The 19,556-nt window shown below is 50.2% G+C and overlaps 2 protein-coding genes across 7 annotated transcripts in view; both read right to left on the reverse strand.

Moving 5' to 3' along the window:
* SGSM2 (small G protein signaling modulator 2) overlaps positions 1-8,744 on the reverse strand; it is a 37,740-nt gene extending 28,996 nt beyond the window's left edge. For all 6 annotated transcript variants that reach the window (XM_083875215.1, XM_083875211.1, XM_083875214.1 and 3 more), the window contains exons 1-2: positions 8,627-8,744; positions 2,150-2,225 (exon numbers count right to left, since the gene is read on the reverse strand). In XM_083875215.1, coding sequence (XP_083731341.1) covers positions 2,150-2,225; positions 8,627-8,683 — 133 coding nt within the window. In that variant the 5' untranslated portion in view covers positions 8,684-8,744. The remainder of the gene's footprint in view (positions 1-2,149; positions 2,226-8,626) is intronic.
* Positions 8,745-9,672: 928 nt separating this feature from the next.
* Positions 9,673-19,551, reverse strand: TNFAIP1 (TNF alpha induced protein 1). The gene is made up of 7 exons (XM_083875496.1): positions 19,483-19,551; positions 17,752-18,366; positions 16,138-16,307; positions 15,407-15,496; positions 15,268-15,320; positions 14,482-14,677; positions 9,673-14,138 (listed from the first exon to the last, which is right to left on the reverse strand). The coding sequence occupies exons 2-7, from the start codon at positions 17,966-17,968 to the stop codon at positions 13,920-13,922; spliced, it is 945 nt and encodes a 314-aa protein (XP_083731622.1). The 5' UTR covers positions 17,969-18,366; positions 19,483-19,551; the 3' UTR covers positions 9,673-13,919.
* Positions 19,552-19,556: the final 5 nt, after the last annotated feature.

Below are 19,556 nucleotides of genomic sequence, written 5' to 3' on the forward strand. Positions count from 1 at the left end.
GTATTATATATTATATATTAATACACTCAAAATATTATTCAAAGAGAACAAACTACTGAGACTCATTTCAAAGTAGATATTGAAAATGTAAAGATCATTTGGGTAACCATGTCTGAGGCATTCATAAATAAACCTTGTTTGCAGTATGAAGCCGACTTATTTAACTTTTTTAATTGCTTCAAGCAGCACGTTACTGTCAGACTAAAGATGGGCAGCCACACAGAAAAGGCTCAGCAAACTGCAGGCAGCTTTTGGACAAACACTGTAGGTGTAAAGCGCTGAACTGGAAACCCTGTAAATACACTTCAGGTAAGTGCAGAAACAGAGATACAGAAACAGAGAAACAGGTTCCTTTGTCTTCCCCTGTCCCTTAGAACTGCAGGAGCGGCAAAAGCTGGTGCTCCCAGGGAGAGCAGCTCCAACAGGGACACTCCGGGCAGGAGGAGCGGGAGGAGCAGGTAAGGAAGGGTCAGTGCTCCCGGCCAGAGCAGCTCCAGGCACAGACACTCCAGCCAGGTTGGGCAGGAGGAGCAGGAGGAGCAGGAGGGAAGGGCCGGTGTTCCCGGCCAGAGCAGCTCCAGGCAGGGACACCCCGGGCAGAAGGAGCAGGAGGGCAGCGCTGCCCCGGCCATGCCCGCAGAGCTCACCCACGTCACGATGGCAGCCGCCGCTGGTTCCCAAGGAAACGTCTCCCAGAACTCGGGCTGCAAACAGCCACAGGCGGCTTCCAGCAGAGGCGCCGGCCACTGAAGATGCTCCACACGCACCTGCAGTGCTGCACTGTGCCCCGACTGGCCACACAACAGCAGGGAAACTCGCCCCAAGGCAACCCATAGCCCAGAGGAATTCAGAATTTTGTCCCACAAAGGCACACATCAGCCACAGGCCAGATGGAGCTGCTGTGGCACTGAACCACAGAGCCAGATCTAGAAATCAGAGGGACAACAGAGCCCCTGGGATGTAACTTAGGCGGGTTATGCACTGGATTGGGAACAAATACAGGATCTCCTGCACTCACTGCCTCTCCTCAAGGATGAAAACATCAGCATTGCTTTCCTTCCCAGAGCACCCAGGCAGAGGCCACAGACTGGAGCAGAGTCCTCGTGGTTACAAATCCCTGCTGCTGGGTGAGCACAGCTGACCTGCACAGAGGCACCTTTTCTCCAGGCAGAAAGGGTGGCACAGAGCTGGAGCATCTCCTCCAGGACATTTACCTGGCACCTTCAGCCATCCAGGATCCAGAGCAGCTACGGACTGTTCAGCTGCTCAGGCAGAGAGACCCTGAAATCAGCCATCATGTATTTAAGAGACTCTTGCTAAACTCAGCCTAGCAGGAGAGTAAAATGATTCATGAGAATTCTATATTTATAACGAAGATTCACCAAAAATGACTCATGTACTGAACCAATCTAATTTTAAATAGAAGGGAAAAACCTCTTGAAAGAGTCACATGAAACTGGAGTGGGGGAAGGAAGAGAACTGCACACACAGGAGAGCACCAGCCAGGAGCTGTTAGCCAAATCTGCTGGAAGGGATTTCTCCATTCAATCAGCCAGAGTGAAAACAGAACATTCAGCTTCACCTGATTCTGGTTTAGAGTTAATCAAAGCCTCCCTTCAAAGCAGCAGCAGGCTGGAGTTCTGCCTTAGGACAGGTAGGACTGCTGGGCAATAATGAGGCAGCTTAGTGCAGCATTGAGAGTTCCTCAGACCATGAAGAACACAGAACACAAAACCAACTGGAATCACAGTAGGAGGATGAGAGAAGTATGAAGACTTTAAAGTATTCCTAATTTTGGCCAAGCAGAGTCTAACAGAAATAGCTGCCAGCCCACCACCCATTACACCAACAATATAGCAGAGCTTCCAGGACAGGACTCCAGGAACCTGGAAGACCACAGGGAGCTCCCTGGAACACACAGCAAGGCCACCTGTAGTCTGGGCTGGGCACTTGGATAATGACATTTTAGTAAGAGTTCCTTTACAATTTGTAATGTAAACACACATGTAGCAAATATAGAGGTGAAATGGGCCTGAAGATCATGATTTCTAATAGCTAAATCCCTGCGTTTACCTCTGACAGCAGAGAAAATAAATGTCTAGAGGAAAAGTAAGGTTAGGTAGCATTAGCTCTTCCACATGACATTTACCACATAAGGCGATGATGTGACTGCTGTCTTCATGTACAAATTTCCGGGTGACAGCTTCTTCCATGATCTGCTTTACCTGAAATGAAGAGAGAAATTATTGTGTGAGCCCAACAAAATCAGCACAGCACTAGGAGTTTTAATTTCAATCAGTGCTTTCCCCTTCCCCCTCAACAACAGACTAAGAACTCCCTCACACCACATTTTGGTGGGAAGAATGGATCTAAGGAGGGAAAGCACAAATAAACCTGAGGGGCTCATCCGCGCATGAGGAAACCTCTGGCAGAACAAGGACAGGTCTGCATGGGCTGTGTCCCCATAAAAGGTGCATTTCAGTGTGCCCACGGTACCCTCCAGAGAACTTCTCCAGCATAAGTTCCAAAGAGCTGTGAAAGACTTTTTCTGTGATTCATCCTTGGCCTTCACACAGTCTCCTCTGCTCATGAAACCAGATTGTGTTGCTACATCTCATTTCCACTTGTGCCATTCTGCTCTTTTTCAAGCACAGTGCATCCCTGAGTGACACAGGGACACATTCCCAGAGAGGATTAGGGCCACCTTCCCCCTATCCAGGAAGCATGGAAGGTGCCACAGCAATTACAAATTATGCCTTTGATGCTCTGTTGCACCAGACAGTTTACAAAATTATTACAGTACCTACAGAGAAGGCAGTGCCTTGAGTTTTCACTTCAAGACACGATTTAACAATTAGAGGAAATAAAATTACACTTATAACATTTTTAATGATTTAAAACAAAGTTCCTTTCCAGTTTCAGGGCTCAAGATGTGTCAAGCTCCAGAGGGAAATCATTGCAAATTACTGACTTTCAAAAATTAAAGAAGCAACAGACAATTCTTGCAATGAGGATCTTGGCAAGAGGCTGAAGTCACCCTCCATTCATCTGCCAGTGATTCCTCCCCAATGGCTTCCTCAGCCTGGCACCACACGAAACCTCACTGGTTTCCAGCTCATCACCAACTCATTTATCAGACACTCATTTCCTCCTGGCTGTGGAGAGCCTGCTCTCCTCCATATACAAATCAACCATCATTTTTTACTTCCCTCATTTGTGAGCTACAATTACAGGGTTATGACAATCTGACTAAACATATGACAATTCCCTTCCAATATATAAAAGTAAGTGCTACCACAGCAGAAGACTTAACCAGATACTCTTTTCTTCCAGCATTTAGAGCTAACTGGGAAACATTTCATGGCACTGACAGGCCCCAAGGTTTTGAGCTTTTCCACTCAGTGCTGGACCAGGAGAAGCTGCAGGTGCAGTGCTCCACTGACAGCTGGGCTCTGCAGTGCCTGTGGAGGTGCTTCTCCAGTTTGGAGGGCTTCCTCCTCCAGCAAGACCATCTGTGAGACCAATTCTGGGTGCTGTAATTAAACACCCCCTCCCCCAGGAGGTATCTTAGGGCCTCTGTGCCCACTCCTACGCCCCCAGCCTGGCTGGCAGCAGGCTGCAGCTCTGGCACTTGCTGCACGAGCCTCTCAACACACGGCATTTGCCTCGCTCCAAATTCTGGATCAAGTGGATCCTCCAGAATCTGTGCTCCTTATCAAACAGGAGCCCTCTGAGCAGCAAAGAAAAACATTGGAGGGGAAAAAGCAAACATGTAAGAGGCTTTGAAAGTGTAGAACACGTTTGATAGCTGAGGACTTCAAAACAAGTCTTTTGCACTCTATAAAACCTGGCTAGCTGTTCTACACCCGAACCCTGACAATATCAACTTTGAGCCAGGCAATTTGTTTCTTTCCTGCAGCATTTCTGACATGGCTGTTAGAACTTAGGACCTCACAGTGAAGCAGCTGGAGGTGGAGGAATAAAAAGGTATCAAGGAAGAAGCAGAGGGGTGAGGAGGTCTCCCGAATGGCCACTCACATCTGGACTACCCTGAGTACTCGGCACTCCCTTTGGCACAGTTTTACTCACTGAAGGAAAGGGCTGATGTGGCAGTGGCAGCAAACAACCCTGAGGGCTGCTGGCATGAGGACAGACAGAGCCTGCCCTGGTGCAGCAGAGCCACCACGCTGGCACAGAGTCACTCCAGCCACTACTCAAGGCCACAGACACGACTTCAGGACTACAGACCGTGAAATCAGTCTCAGCATGCCAGAGTAACTGGAATTCAAATCCTAACAACAGGGAGGGAGAATCATTTTGAAGAGCAAAAGCTGAAGTGCTCAGCAGCCAATTCATTGCTACCACACATGTCCCAGGCACAACTCAACCAGCTCAGTATGTTATTTAGGTCCCACTCAACCAAAATTTTAAGTGTACAAAAACTGAGAAAGAAAAGGGCTTCAGATTCAATAATCAAGCCTACTTTTCTAGAGCAGCACCGTCCAGTGTCTCCCAGGAGACTTCAAAGCCCAGACTCCAGAGCTAAGGACACAGAGCAGGCACTCTGTATGTTCCCCACTGCCACTGGATGCCAAGCAAGCTCCGTGCATTTTCTGGAGTGACTGAATGTTATTAGAAAACATTTTTAAGGCATGGACAGGATATGAGAAGATTCAAAAGCTGGAATGCAGTGTTCCTCAATCCCACGTCATCCCTCACTGCCACGTAATTCAGGGATGCTCCAGGCAAGGAGCTAAAGCAAGTCTTTCTGATCAAATGGAACACAAGCTTTTTTTTTTTTTTTTTTTTTGCTTGTTTCCTTTATTCCCTTGCAATATTGCACAGCTCTTCATAGGGAATTCTGCTGCTTTGTCTCTGTTCTCAGGAGACACTTGACAATGGAGCATTTTGAGCACAAACCTCCACACACCCACTGGCAGCTACCAGCAGACCTGACCAAACTGCAAATTAATCTCATTAAGAGAAACATCACCACCTACCCCCACAGCCACCCCTGTACCCCCAGAGGGAAGGAATCAGCCAGCCTACACCTGCAAGGGATGGAGGGCTGCTCCAGAGCCTGGAGAGGAGCCTGTGCAGGGGGAGGGAGGGCTGGGACTGCTGTGACACCCACTCCTGTCCTGGCCGGGGAAATATCCCCCTGCAGAACAGCACAGGAGCCACACACCCTCCCCAGGCTGCTGCCTCTACCTGCCCCATGCCACGAGCACAGAGAGGCTCCGTGTCACTCGGTGTCACTGTCCCTGCAGCAGGAACAGCATCAGGCACAGCCCCAGGGGACACAGCCCTGGAAAAGGTGCCAGGCTCTGGGGACACACCTCTGCCAGCCCTGCAGGGACAGGAAAGCTCTGCTGCCCAGCAAAAGTCACAGAGCTTGAGGGGTACAGAAGATTATTATACAGCATTATACAGATAAAGCAAACTCCTCAAAGAGAAGCTGCTCAGCATTTGCAGCACGTTCTGTTGGATCACTGCTCTGACTCTCTCCCACATCCTACCAGGGCCAAAACTTTCAGAAGCAGTCAAACAGTCAAGAAGCCAAACACTGAACATACATCATAATACGTGGATTATTTATTAAGTTTCAATTGGGAAATACACAAGAGAAATGCCTTTATGTTCAATTTTTTTAAAAAAATTATTATAAGGAAACTTAAAAAATGGTAAAGAAGAATGCTCATAACATACCCCACTAACCAGGAACACAGTTAAACCTACAGTATTTTTCCCTCAAAGGAGAAAATCTAATGTCCAGCATCCATGTCTTTTTTAGCTTGAGCAGCTACTGCTCACCTCCTTTATTGACAGCTCCTGCTGCACTGACTCCTCACTCCTGATGGAACACTGGCAGTGTAATAAAAGCTGTTCAATAACTATTGCACTTCTGCCCAAAAGTCCTTACATTGCAGCTGCAGGTTGAGCAATTGAGTTTCTGAAGTGCTCTGGGTAGAACTGCTAAGGTTATTGTTATCCTGTTTGTTTCACAGCTAGAAAGTGCTGTTTAAATCCAGAAATGGCAAAACCCTCCATTTCAGGAGGCAAAAGGAAATGGCCAGAGAAAAAAGCCTGTTTTATGAGTCTGCTTGTCACAACAGATTTTCCTGCAGAGAGAGATAAATGCTTGAAACCTGAACTTCCAAGTGGCCTCAGCATGAATCCCAGCAGTTACATTTTCTAAACACATTACACGTCTTCCTTTCTGTGAGAGCCAGCAAAATACATTCCCTGCCAATGGGAACTGAATGTCCACCTGAGGAAAAGCAAACAGCATTAAATTTCCCAAAGGAAAAATGCAGAAGTTTTAGCTGAGAGACTGAGGCAAAAAAAAAAAAAAAAAAAACCAAAAAAAACTAAACACTTTGCACTGAGTGACTTTGGAGATGACTGTTTTATACTTTGCAAAGACAACTGGATTTCCCAGCAAGCCCCCACCACACAGCAATCAGGCAGAAGTGGCTGTGTGAAGTCACACACGATAAAAAACCAGGTTGAAAATTCTATTGGAAAAAGTTAATTGCAGTCATTAAGGGCAGCAGCATCATCTGGTGGGTGGTTTCTAGTGGCTTGTGTTCAATTCCTGCCTCCCTCAACTGATTATTGAAGACAAATAAAATCTCCATCTCGGTGTCTCCAGCTGCCTCCTGAGCCATTTTCTTCCTGTGAGCACAGACAGGAGCCTCTCCACAGGTCTGGGAGGGCACAGGTAAGGGGTGTTACCTCAACCTGTTTATAATTAACAAAGGCTCTCCTGGCTATTTTGGGCTGGAAAGCTCTGGCCAACCCCTAAAAAGCCAAGCCACTGTAAGTGCTCTAAAAGAGCATTGGTAAATATTTGGAGGAGGAAAAAACAAATCAGAGGCAAACCAAAAATGTAGATGACACAGAAGGTACAAATAACACTTTCAAGCATTATTCGAGCCATTTAAAAACCAGAGTCCAATTAAAAACATTTTAGAGACTTTAAAAACAAATTAGCCTCAGATTTTTTAATTACACACTACTTCTCCTCAGCTTGAGCTGGCTTGGATCATGAAAATCCATTTCACTTCCCATCTCATGCATTAGCACAAGATTGCAACGTTCACACTTGGAAAACATTTATCAGATTTATTTATATATTTAAGCATTACTCAGGAGAGCAAGCGCACCCACTTCTAAATAAAACCTCAGCTCAAAGGTTCTGGTTCAAGCAGAAATTTCTAACGGCAGCGGCAGGTTGGTGGCAGCAGGTCCCACCTGCCCAGAGCCAGCTGCTGGCTGGGTCACCCCGGGACACAGACTGTCCCTGAGGTGTCTGTCCCTGCTCTGCCCCCTGCATACTCCCCACGCTGATGACTGCAACACCTGATGTGTTCTGATTCCAGCATTAACGACCACCAGGACTCAGGAGCCTTGGCCACTGCAGCAACTTTTCATCCCAACTTGGACTGCTCCTGCTGCTCCCCCAGCAGTGAACTGGGGAGGGGAGGGAGCAGCAGGGCAGGTACCTGTTTAAAATATTTGTTACTGCTGTGGTGGATAAGCATTACAACTTCACTTCACTGCTGTGTAACAACCAGCAGCTACAGGCAGCTCAGCACAGCCACAGAAATACAGAGTAGGATATTTGGGACCGGGGGAGCCCCACCTGAAGGTTCTCCAGAGGTGCCCGCGGTCCGGTGCCTGTGCACAGCCCGGCAGGAGCCTTTTCTGCGGCAGGAGCGGCTCCGGAGCGATCCATCGCAGCCAACACCGGGCACGGAGCATCCCCCAGCCCGGGGAACAAGTGCCACCAGCCCCAGCTGTGACCGAACAGCTCCGCTCAGCTGCGGGGGCTGGGCTCTGGGGCACACACATGGCTCTGGACTGGCCCAGGCCGGGAATGGCACACGGGTGTGTGCAGGAATAACCACCCAATTAACCCTTCCCCAGGAACAGGTGCGGGCTCTGGGCTGCCCCAGGCCGGGAATGGCACACAGGTGTGTGCAGGAATAACCACCCAATTAACCCTTCCCCAGGAACAGGTGCGGGCTCTGGAGCACACACACGGCTCCTGGCTGCCCCAGGCCGGGAATGGCACACGGGTGTGTGCAGGAATAACCACCCCAATAACCCTGCCCAGGAACAGGTGCGGGCTCTGGACTGCCCCGGCCCGGGAATGGCACACAGGTGTGTGCAGGAATAACCACACAATTAACCCTGCCCAGGAACAGGTGCGGGCTCTGCCCCCTGGCAGCCGGCTCGGCTCATCCACAGACACCTTAGCAATACCTTTCCTACCCCCGATATCCTCCCCTTCTCCTCTAACGCTCACAGTTAAGGGAAAAGTCATAAGAAACGGTACTAGGGGTAACACAAACCCGGGGAGGGGGCGGGAGCCGCTATCAGCCCCTGCCGCAGCACAGACCCCGCCGAGGGGCGCCCGGAGCAGCACCGCCCCGCCGGCCCCGGGACAGACCCTGGGCGATATCCTGGGCGATACCCCGGCCCCAGGGCCCCGCCGAGGCCCGGCCCGGCCTCAGGGCGTTCCCACACGGAGCGCGGTCTGACCCGCGGCCCCCCGGGCCGGACCCCGGAGCGCGGGGCTCCGAGCACCGCTCCGCCGCCGGCCCCCAGCCTCCCTCACCTCCTTCTTGACGTTCCACAGCAGCTTGTCCTTCACGGCGTCCGCCGAGCAGCTCATGTTGGCGGGCCCGGGGCGCTCACAGCTCCCGACCCGGGCCCGCCGCCATCTTCACCGCGGCGTGACGTCACCGGGCGGGGCGGGGGCGCGGCCCGGCCGCCAGGGGGCGCCTGTGCGGGACAGGAGAGAGTGGGGACAGGGGGACAGACAGGGGGACATGGGGGGACAGACGGATGGGGGGACAGATGGGGACATGGGGGACAGATGGGGACAGAGGGGACGGGGGGGACAGATAGGGACGGGGGGGACAGGGGGATATGGGGGGACAGGGGGATATGGGGGACGGGGGGGACAGATAGGGACGTGGGGGGACATGGTGAACAGACGGACGGGGGGACAGATGGGGGGGACAGGGGAGAACATGGGGGGACAGACAGGGGGGACGAGGGACAGGGGGGACAGAGGGGAGCATGGTAACAGGAGGGGACAGAGGGACAGGGGGATGAAGGGACACGGTGACAAGGGGGACATGGGGGGACATGGGGGGGACAGAAGGACGGGGGAAAACATTGGGGGACAGAGGGGAAAGGGATGGACAGAGGGGACATAGTGACAGGAGGGGATAGAGGGATGAAGGAACATGGTGACGGGGGGGGACATGGGGACGGGGGGACATGGGGGGACAGAGGGGAAAGGGGGGAACAGAGGGGAACATGATGACAGGACAGAGGGACAGGGGGAGACAGAAGGACAGGGGGACATGGGCGGACAGAGGGGACAGGGGCGGACAGCAGTGTTGGGACATGGGGACAGGGATGGACAGAGGGACAGAGGGACATGGGGACAGAGGGATGTGGGATATGGGGGTACAGGAGGGACATGGTGGCAACCAGGGACACAGATCCCCTGCTCTGCCCGCGGTCCCGATCCCTGTCCAGGAGCTCCAGCCCCAAATCCTCCGTGGGGATCACGACAGCAACACAGAACAAAAGTTCCAAAGACCAACACCACCAATAAAAAGTTATGATGCTGGAGAAAAATCACAGAAGACAAAATATATCACTTTATTAAAAATTAGTGTTCTATTTCCATTTAATGCACCGGTGAAACACTTTAATCAACAGGTAATTGATTAATTACTACATTAACTAGGTACTTTGTAAAACTGACCCTTAAAAGTTAGACATGAAAATAAAATGACGACTGAATCTCTAAGAAAATAACTTGATCACAGAATGTCAGTTTAAACAAGATCAGCAATCATATTTGCTATCCAGATATAAAATATCATAGAAATCCAAAAGGATCCCTTACTCTTAATAAACAAATTAAGTGTCAGTCACCCTGTGAGGTAGGGGAGGGTCTTACTACCGTTCCACTGGATGAGGAGAAGTGACACACATAGAGAAAACAGAGCCTGTTCCTGAGGGAGGGACAGAGGTGGAACAGGACTCACCTGCCAGGCACACCTGAGCTCTCCCACAGCACAGGGGAAGGTGGCTGTGAGGACTGAACACCAAGGATTGTCACAGAACACAACCTGATCGTGTAAGGCAGGGGCTGCCAGGCAGACCCATCCAGTTCAGGTACATCTCCAGTATTGCCTGGAGAGAATTCTGCCTGAAAATGAAAAACCTTGAGAAGAACAAAATCAAACCATGCCCAGAGTAAGCAATGCCCATTCAAACACAGCTCTGGGTGACAGCACAGCCCCTCCAACACCCTCCCTGTCCATTGCTTATTTTCTATTGCAGCCAAGAAATGCAAAAGATAAAAAGTCATTGGAGAGGAACATTTCAGCAGGATAAATGCCTCCTGTTCCAAAAACACAATGCCAAGGTGAAGGTGGAGCAGTGATTCTTGTCTGGGCGCTGAGCAGTGGCTGGAACTGAGGGGGGCAGAGCTCTTCCCTGGCACTGCTGCCTCATGAACAGCCATCCCAGAGAGTTCCTGCCCAGCAGCCACCCCCAGAGCAGCCTCCCTGCCCGGGAGGGACCCAGGCTGCTGGCAGGGCACGTTTGGGAAACACCCTGCAGCCCTTTGGCACAGGCTGGGTACGGCTGGCAGGGAAAGGCTCCCATCCACTCCCTCCATCTGCCAAGGCAGTGCCTGAATGCACAAAGGTTTGACTGAATTAAGGAGTGAAGAGGACAGTGAGTCCTGTAAGAATGACAGCTAATGTAGTTACAATTCACACCCTACAAGTGAGGCAAAAAGGCTCTTTTATCTCCCAAAGGCTGCTCCAAATTCCCAGGCACATCATTATACACCCCCACTGGTGATGGTCTGGGTAAGAAGCCAGTACAAGTCTCAACTTGCAGACAAATGCATGTAATTAGAAACCTGTATTGTCTTAATCTCTGCTTAATTTGAGCAGAGAGGATCCTTGGAGAGCTCACTGCAAACCCACCAAAGCTGCCTTTAAACTGCACCAGCCTGCTCACTGCTGCTGCTCCTGCACTCCGCCAGGCTGTAAAGTCATGTTCCAGCACATCTAGAACATTCCTGTCACAACAATTAGTAGCCTTCAATTACACAAAGACTGATTAAGGAGAGAATACAAAACACATGTTACATTACAACTCCAGTACTCAAAACGATCAGAACTTGGTGGGACACAGATTGGACAACCCCAGGGCATGATTTTGGGCCAAGGGAGATTCAGTGACACTCCGTGCTGGAGCAGTTCCAGACAAACAGGACTCAGGAGAAACTACAGGGAAAAGAAAAGGGTATCTGCACATATTTTAAACATATTCATAACTGCTGACAGCTCTAACTCCACATTCCACAAATACCAAGAAGACCCTTTGCACTTGGTAAATGATTCTCACAACCCAGATGATTCTCAAAACCGTTTGCTTCCCAGGTTAATTAATCTAAATTCAAATCAGAAATTAATTCTACTTGTTGGCTGTGGGAAATAGGGGAAGGGAAACTAAACCAAACCAAAAGCTTTTCTCTGCTTCTTACATTGTAGTAATTCACAAGTTGGATCCATTTCATTATTGAACCCTGTGAGTACAGAAAGCCTCTGGAGCAGCACATGGATCTGACATTGTCTTTCACACACTCCTTCCCATACCTATCCTGGCTAGAAAAAATAAATGCAAATATGGCATTTTTCTGCTTATAACTTCATTTAAATGCAGTTTTGCAAGGTAATCAGCATCACTTACTCTGTTAACATTCACTATGATAGTAACAAGAAAAAAATAATATAAATCATTTACCAAGAAACAGAAGGGCCACAAGTGTTTTTAAATGGCATCAGCCTTTGCTACGAGACAGAAAAAGCACAAGATAATAACTTGAAGCTATTAAATGCAGCACAAAGACCCCACCACTGCAGCCTCTGCTGGTGCCTTCAAATCAAATGGCATCAGTGGAGGGAAAAAATTTTAAAAATCCACATCACACTCTAGCAGAATTAGAGAGAAATACCACAAAAATCTTTGTTGAACCTAATCTCAACAGCTGTATTTTCCCTGGCGCAACAGAATAACCAGCTGGAAAACAAAAACTTACAGAAAGCATTATAAAAGAGGTTGTTAGGGTTATTAGAGTTTTCAAGAGGCCTTTCACAAGAAGGCAGGTCCATCCCTGTGCAGTGCTGCTTCCTGAAAGAGAATAAAGTGAATCCTGCCACATGTAGAGGGAAGAAAATCCCAGAAGTCTATTAGTGTTTTCTTACTAACCCACAACAATTTAATTTTCAAAAACCTAAATAAATGAGTGCAAATAATTTTTTGTTCCCTCCCCTGTTTATTACTCCCAAACCATCTACATGTCAATTCTCCTTATGAACCCCCTGCATTAATTTGGGGTTACTTTCTTGTCAGGCTTTTGCAGTAATTTTCTTTAAATCCTACAGGTAGGTTTGGCACTGGCCAAAGCAGTTCAGGACTGTGGAATCTGGATCTTTGTGACCAAGTATGACACAGGAACACAAAGGCAGCTGTGGAACATATCCAACAATCCCCCAGCTCCCCGTGGGCAGCCAGCAGGAACAACCACGAATGACAGTGGCAAAACTGCTGCCTACAGCTCATACATACAAGCAAATGTTTAAAAATGCAATAATGGCTTTTCATACTAAACTTGAAACTGTTTCCAGGAAATTTCCAAATTTGCAGAGCAGACTTGACTCCCACCTCCTGAAGTGCCCTGTACAATTAGCACCCAGCCAAGCACTTGTAATAAAAGTGATTATTTCAGTTTAAAATCCAGTATAAGCCACCTCTCTCCTGTGCCCAAAGCCTCTTGCTGTTCCATGCTAGAACAGTATTTTCACGGCTGTTTTTCTTCCTGAACTTCCACACTCCAGAAGAGATTCAGGACACAGAACTTGAATTCACATGTTCCAGCCTCAGAAAACACTGTTTAGTCCGTACTTCTCCAGACACTGTAATTTTTCCCCCGCTGCTTGAGAAATTTAACATTAAATAACACTTCTAGGCCACAGGAGGATACTGATGTAAAACCAATTTCCCAGATTGCCCTTGTTTATATAAACAGGATTTCACTGCGACAAGCCACAACCAGGGCAACACTGCCACAATCTGCCCAAGTTTGCTACTTCAGGTTTCTTCCCTCACCATACCCAGGACAAGTCATTACCTACACATTTACATTTTCAGAGGTTTCCATTCTTCACATGGGGAGGCTGATGACTGGATTCTTACCACTTTGGAAGAGCTTGTCTTGGAATCAATGAGTTTTAAAGACACTATCCTGGAACACAAACCTTTGCAAGCATTCTGGGGACAGGGGTGGGAGAGCACAGGTGCAGCTGACTAGCCAGCCAAATGTGTCTCCTGGGGGTTATCCCATGTAGTGTTTTCCAAGAGCACCCACATTCAAGTTCTCTCTTCAGTATCTTGATTTAGTAACTGCAAGTTCCATTACACAAAGCCCTGGAAGGGGAGCTGTCTGGAAAGAGCTTTTCAAACCTCACTCAGGAGGAGTAGTGCTGCTCACAGCAAGGGTAAAACTGGCAAATCATTAGATAGGAAAGAGCAACCACAAACTGAGAACCAGCATCTCAAATCCCCTTTCCCCAGCAGGAAGAGGGGCCAGCCTGCAGGTAAAGCACAAGGTGCACAAGTCAGCTCTCCAAGCCCTCAGCCTTTAGTGCCACTTTGTGCACACAAATCCCCGTTTGCTTCTCCAGGGAGCCGAGGTGCCCCACGAAGATCAATGGCCAGAGTCCAAGGGATCCCTGCCCGCTGTCCAAGGACAAGGACAGGAGCTGGGGCAGCCCTGCTGCAGGGACAGGGCCAAGGACAGGGCCAGGCTAGTGTCCCAGCTGGCGGTCGTCGTAGGTGCTGTACCTCTTGACGTGGATGCGGCGCACGCGGTCGCGCAGCTCGAAGCCGTCGTCGTCCTCGCAGTGCGAGGCCTGGCTGCGGCTGCGGCTGGTGGCCTCCAGCAGGGAGTTGTCGGGGACACGGGGGGTCTCGTACAGCAGCACGTTCAGGGTCTCCTCGTAGATCCGGGCCTCGGGGAACTCCACCTGCAAAACACAGCACGTGGCCTGTTCCTCACCCGTTCAGAATAACACCTGGAGTGCACACCCACATGTGAAAAGGTACTGAGCCATAAACCCACACATCATAAAGAGAGTAAAACATTTCTGGCAGAGGGTTACTCCCACCACCAGGTGACCTCCCTCACCTAATCTTTTAGATTGCTCTAGAAGGGAATACAGTATCTCTGATTCCTACATTGGACCCTGGTAACCTCAGCTGCACCACTGCAGATCAGAAGTGAAGTCCTGAAGTCAGACAAACTGCAGACTCACCAAGCTAACCACGACCATTTCTAACCCGTGGCACAGGCAGGTGAGGCTGCCTTACCTTGGTTTGCTTCTTCTCAGTGGCGTAGACGATGGAGGTGCAGCAGACCTCGGCCAGCTTGCGGCCCTGCCCGTAGAAGGACCAGCAGCAGATCTCGTCCCCGATCACGTCCTTGATGAACAGCACTCTGCCGTTGAACCGCAGCGACAGCTTGTCAAACAGCTCGATGTTCTTCAGCAAGTTGTCATCAGAGTTACTGAAACACAGCAACAAAAGCAGGGACGGGGCTTTTCAAGCAGCCATCGCTGCCTGTTCTGCCAGCTTTCAGCACTGATCCAACTGCAGAATACAAATAGGTGGTGACTCACTGCTGCGTGCTGCCAAGAGAAGAGGGGTAATAGCCCATTTCAGATACAAATACACTGCTCTGACCCCGTGAGCAAACACACCGGCCTTTGGAGGTCAACTTACACAATTAATAAGGACAGCACAATGTCCCAAACCATTACATCAACTACCCACGCTCGAGATGATCAAGCTCCACTGTTCTGCAGTTCTCTGGCTCGATGACAGCAGAAGTCCAGAGCTGTGTGTGCTGGAAGGGCCATGTGCTCTGCATCCTGCACACCACAGACACACTGCCAGGGGAAATGCATTATTTACAAAACTAAGTTTTATCGATAGACATGCAATGTAGGGCCTTCATTACTTTTCAAAGCAAGATATAGTTGTCAAAACCCAAAACAAACCAAAAGAAGCCAAGTTAGATCATCCATCATCATCTTCCACTCCCATAGTCAAAGAGAAACTCTTCTACTAAAGTGAGGGGAAAAAGAAGGGACATACCTGGTGTAGGAGTATTTATTGTTGCTTCTATTATACAGCAGTTTAACAACAGGCTGTTGGCAGTGAGAGAAAAGAAAAAAAGGTAAGTTCTGTGTTTCAATACATTTAGCATAAATCCACAGTTGATATGAGCAATTACTTTCATTGATGACTCTATCAGTCTCTCCTCTTCTTTCGGAGAGGTGATAATAGGGATGCTGCAGACAGGTTCATACAAGTCTTTCTTGTCCTGTTTTAACAAAAGAAGAAAGACAGGAAATAAGAGAGAAATGCTAAAGCTGACATTGCTGCTGCTGCCTCCTTCAGCCCCTCCAGCCATGCTCCCAAACGCTGTGATGCACAGGAAAAGAGCTCTGGGTTGCTACAGTAACCACACAGCTTACCTTGATCTGCAACCCAGAACCACAGCAGAGATTCCTTATCCCCGGAGGGCAGCAGTAATTGAAATATCGGGATGCAGGTGGGTGTCCTCAGATATAGCAAGGACAAGGTCTAGTCATACTTGGTTTAAGTGGGTTTATTATTCCATCCTTTCTTGAAGAAAAGGACAGTAGGAGTCTGCAGTAGTTTTAATCAACTCAAACCACTGCACAGAAGAGCATCAGCCACTGTGAACTGAACACTTGGCAGAACAGGATGTCACCAACACGAGCCAGCCCTCGGGACACAGAGCAAAACCAGGTGTGGGCAGGACAGGCCATGTCCCCAGATCCCTTACCATCTACCTATTAAATAATATTTTAAAAATACCTCGTACACCTCAGACTTGGTGCCATCTCTGAGGCCATGAAATAATCTCTCAAGTTGTCTTAAGTTAATTTTATAAGCAAAACACCTATGAAACATTTCACAGGCTACTTGTGCTCTTACCTGCAGGGCTGCTTGGCACATGTCCACTAAGCCCTGGATGAGATAGTATTTGGCTTCCGCCATCAATGCTTTGATCTCCTGCCTGTGTTTAGGAAGTGCAATGGTGTCATCTCTGAGATAGTTTAAAATTGTTCCAAAGTGCTTCCCACAACGGTCTATAAGGATCCAGCCTGAAAAATAACCAACACATTTCAGTCACCTCAACACCAGAGACTAGAGAAATCTCCCTGGAGAGGTTAAACAACACTGAGGTTTCCTGATAACTGCTCAGGACACTTCTCCCATTTCACCCACTGAAGTCCCTACTGACTCTGAGCAAACTGAAGCTGGTTCCAGAACAGAACCTGACAGTGGAGCCCCTCTGGTACTGCCCAGATGCTCCCACTGCTTTCCAGCACCCCAAATGCACAGCCCCAAGCTCAAACCACTCAGCTTCCAGCACAACATGCTGAGATTGCAGAGGAACCCAACTGCAGAGCTACACTGAGATGCTGGGCAGTCAGAAACTTCTGAGAGCCAGGGAAGGACTAGAAAAGAGAATTCACCAATGTTTGCAACAAGTAGGTTTGGATAAGTTCTGTGGCCTAACAAGAAGTATCTGGCAATTCTCCAAACACATCTGCTGCTGCTGTTTGGAGTTAAAAAGAGAGAAATGTTCTGAAGATGCTGAAAGGCAAATCTGCCCAGAAAATAAAGTGTGGGGGAAAAGCTGTTCTAGTCCCCAAACAGGAGCAAAGAACAGCACAGACAGATCAGGAGGAAGCACAGAGGAGATGAAGCAGAGGAAACAGTAGCAAATGGACAAATTCTTGCAATTTTACAAAATCCCTGAAGTCACATTCCCTAAGGAAACAGGATGTCTGATTGCTGCCAAACAATAGCAGTGTAGGATGCATGCACGCAAAAGGCTTAGTACAGTGCCAAACCCTTTCCCATAGTGTGGAAGGCAGGAAAAAAGGTGTTATTTTGGAATCTAGGTACAGAAAACAACCTAGAAAAGTAAACTAAGCCCCTGCTGGGCTGTCCAGCTGCAGCTATCAGAACCTGACTCTTGTTTTCCATTCAGGCTGAAGCACTTACACAAAACTGTCTGTTTTGCCCTTTATTATTTACCAGGGATTTAAAATATCCTGGAGGTGACACACTGCCTGACTGATCCCTAAACAGCCCTGGCACCATGAGCCACGACTGAAACATGCTGCTCAGGAGAAGAGGGAAAAGAAAGGGATTCTTCAACAAAGAAGGCAGGCTATTCTGAGCCTCAAAGCTGAGAACTGCACGTCCCTCCCTATGTGCGTGGTTCGAATAATGCCACTGCTCAATGTGACAGCAATGACAACCCACAGCCTGTCTGTTCAGTCTTCACAACACCACCAACAACCTGTTCACCAGCTGTGAGGGCAGGAAAGAGGACCAGCCCTTCCCCAGTTAATTTGAGCAACAAAAACAGGTATTTCTATAAAGCCAAAGGACTGCTGGCACCAACAGGGCTTGGCTACCTAATGCTCCCAGTTGTTTTTGGCGTATATCATCATCTACATCCTTAACAGAGTAAAACCACCATCAAACTCCACTGTTTTACAAAGCTGTCAGTGATGAACGCTGCTTTCTCACCTTCCTTGTCAGTGAGCACCTCCATCCTGCCGCTGAACATGGCCTTGAGCATGGTGTCGTGCCTGGTGAGCACCTGCACCGTGGTGTAGTACAGGGAGCCGCCGACGTTGAGCCGCACGTACTTGTTCCCCAGGCCGCTGCCCCTGGCCCCACTGCCCTTGGCCTTGTGTCCGGCGGCCGGGCACAGGGCGCTGCCCAGGCACGTGTCCCCCGACATGTCCTTCTGGAGGTAGATGACCACCCTGCAGCGCGTGGGCCGGGCCGGCCCCGCCGTGGTGCCGCCGTCACGCCTCAGCGGGGCAGGATGGTGGGGCAGGGGCCAGCATCACCCCGGGGTCACTGTGGTGTGGGGTCACTGTGGTGTGGGATCAGCCTGATGTGTGGGTCAGCACGGCGTGGGGGTCAGTCCGATGTGTGGGTCAGCGCAGTGTTGGGGTCAACGCGGTGTGGGGTCAGCCCGATGTGTGGGTCAGCACGGCATGGGGGTCAGTGTGGTGTGGGTCAGCCCAATGTGTGGGTCAGCGCGGCGTTGGGGTCAGTCCAATGTGGGTCAGCCCAATGTGTGGGTCAGCCCGGTGCCTCACAGCCTCTCCACACACAGACGTGGACGTCACCCTGCGGAAGAGACACTTCCTAAAGACACAGTGATGCACATCCTGACAAAAAAGCGATTTAGACATTCTTCAGACAATTCGTGTATGGCTGTGTCACATTGCTGAGGCACGTGAACTCCCCCGACTTCCTGCAAACACCCCACGGACGGAGGGACAGGATCAAACACTGCGGGAATTCAGCTCCCCCTCGGCTTCCCAAAAGAACCCAGCTCTCTCTGAGCCCAGCTGAAATGCCCTGGAGGAGCTGCCTGTCCCTCCTCAGCTGGGGTGTGTGTGTCCCCCTGAGGAGGGTCTGTTGATGTTGCTGTGACTTTTAACTGGAGACACAAATGCCTTTAAATGCCTCAACACTGAAAACATGGATCAAAAGGTTCTATTTCTCCTAACTCCCCTCATTCAACACTCTCCATCCATCCCGGAGCCCTGACCAGTGAACACAGCTCTAATTCGCAAAGAAAATAAACAAGACTCCCCATCACGCTCACCACTGTTTGTCACTAATGTCCTGCCTGGCTTTAAACACCCAAAATTCCCTTTTCAGACCAGCAGGCAGGCCGAACCCGTGAGGAGACAGGAACCAGCCTGCCTGACCGAACTCCTGGAAGATTCACGGTCAGTCCCGTCCCTCCGGCACCTTCTCATGCTCTGAGCGAAAAACGAATGTAAACACGAGCAAAGCAGCCAAACCAAACCCCCGCCCGGCCACTGAGGAGCTCTGAGGCCTGTGCTGTAAACAGCCACCAGATCTTTAATTACCCCTTTTGCCAGGACCGAGAATTCCCCACATCCCTCCCCGGCCCGTGTGGGAGGCAGGGCGGGCTGGGGACAGCGGGGACCCGCCCTCAGCTCAGCACCGCCGGGAACAGAGCCACCCGCACGGCCCGGGGGAACCCGGGGGTACCGGGGGGAACGGGAACGGGAACCCGCCCCGCACCCGGCCCCGCCGTGGGTGTACGGCCCGGGCCCGGCCCCGCTCCGCCAGAGCCGCCCGGCAACGGCGGCACGGCCCGGGACAGGCTCCGGCCCCGGGGAGCCGAGCAGAGGGGACCCAGAGGAGACCCTGAGGGGATCCAGCCCGGCCCCGGCCCAGCCCGGCCTCCCTCCTTCCCTCACTCACCCGCCGGCCTCGCTCAGCCCCGGCCGTGCCCGGGCCCCGCCGGCCCGGAAGAGTTCGGGGCTCCCGGCGGGCCC

This window comes from Zosterops lateralis, assembly GCF_965231275.1.
Source record: "Zosterops lateralis genome assembly, chromosome: 19".
Lineage (NCBI taxonomy): Eukaryota > Metazoa > Chordata > Aves > Passeriformes > Zosteropidae > Zosterops > Zosterops lateralis.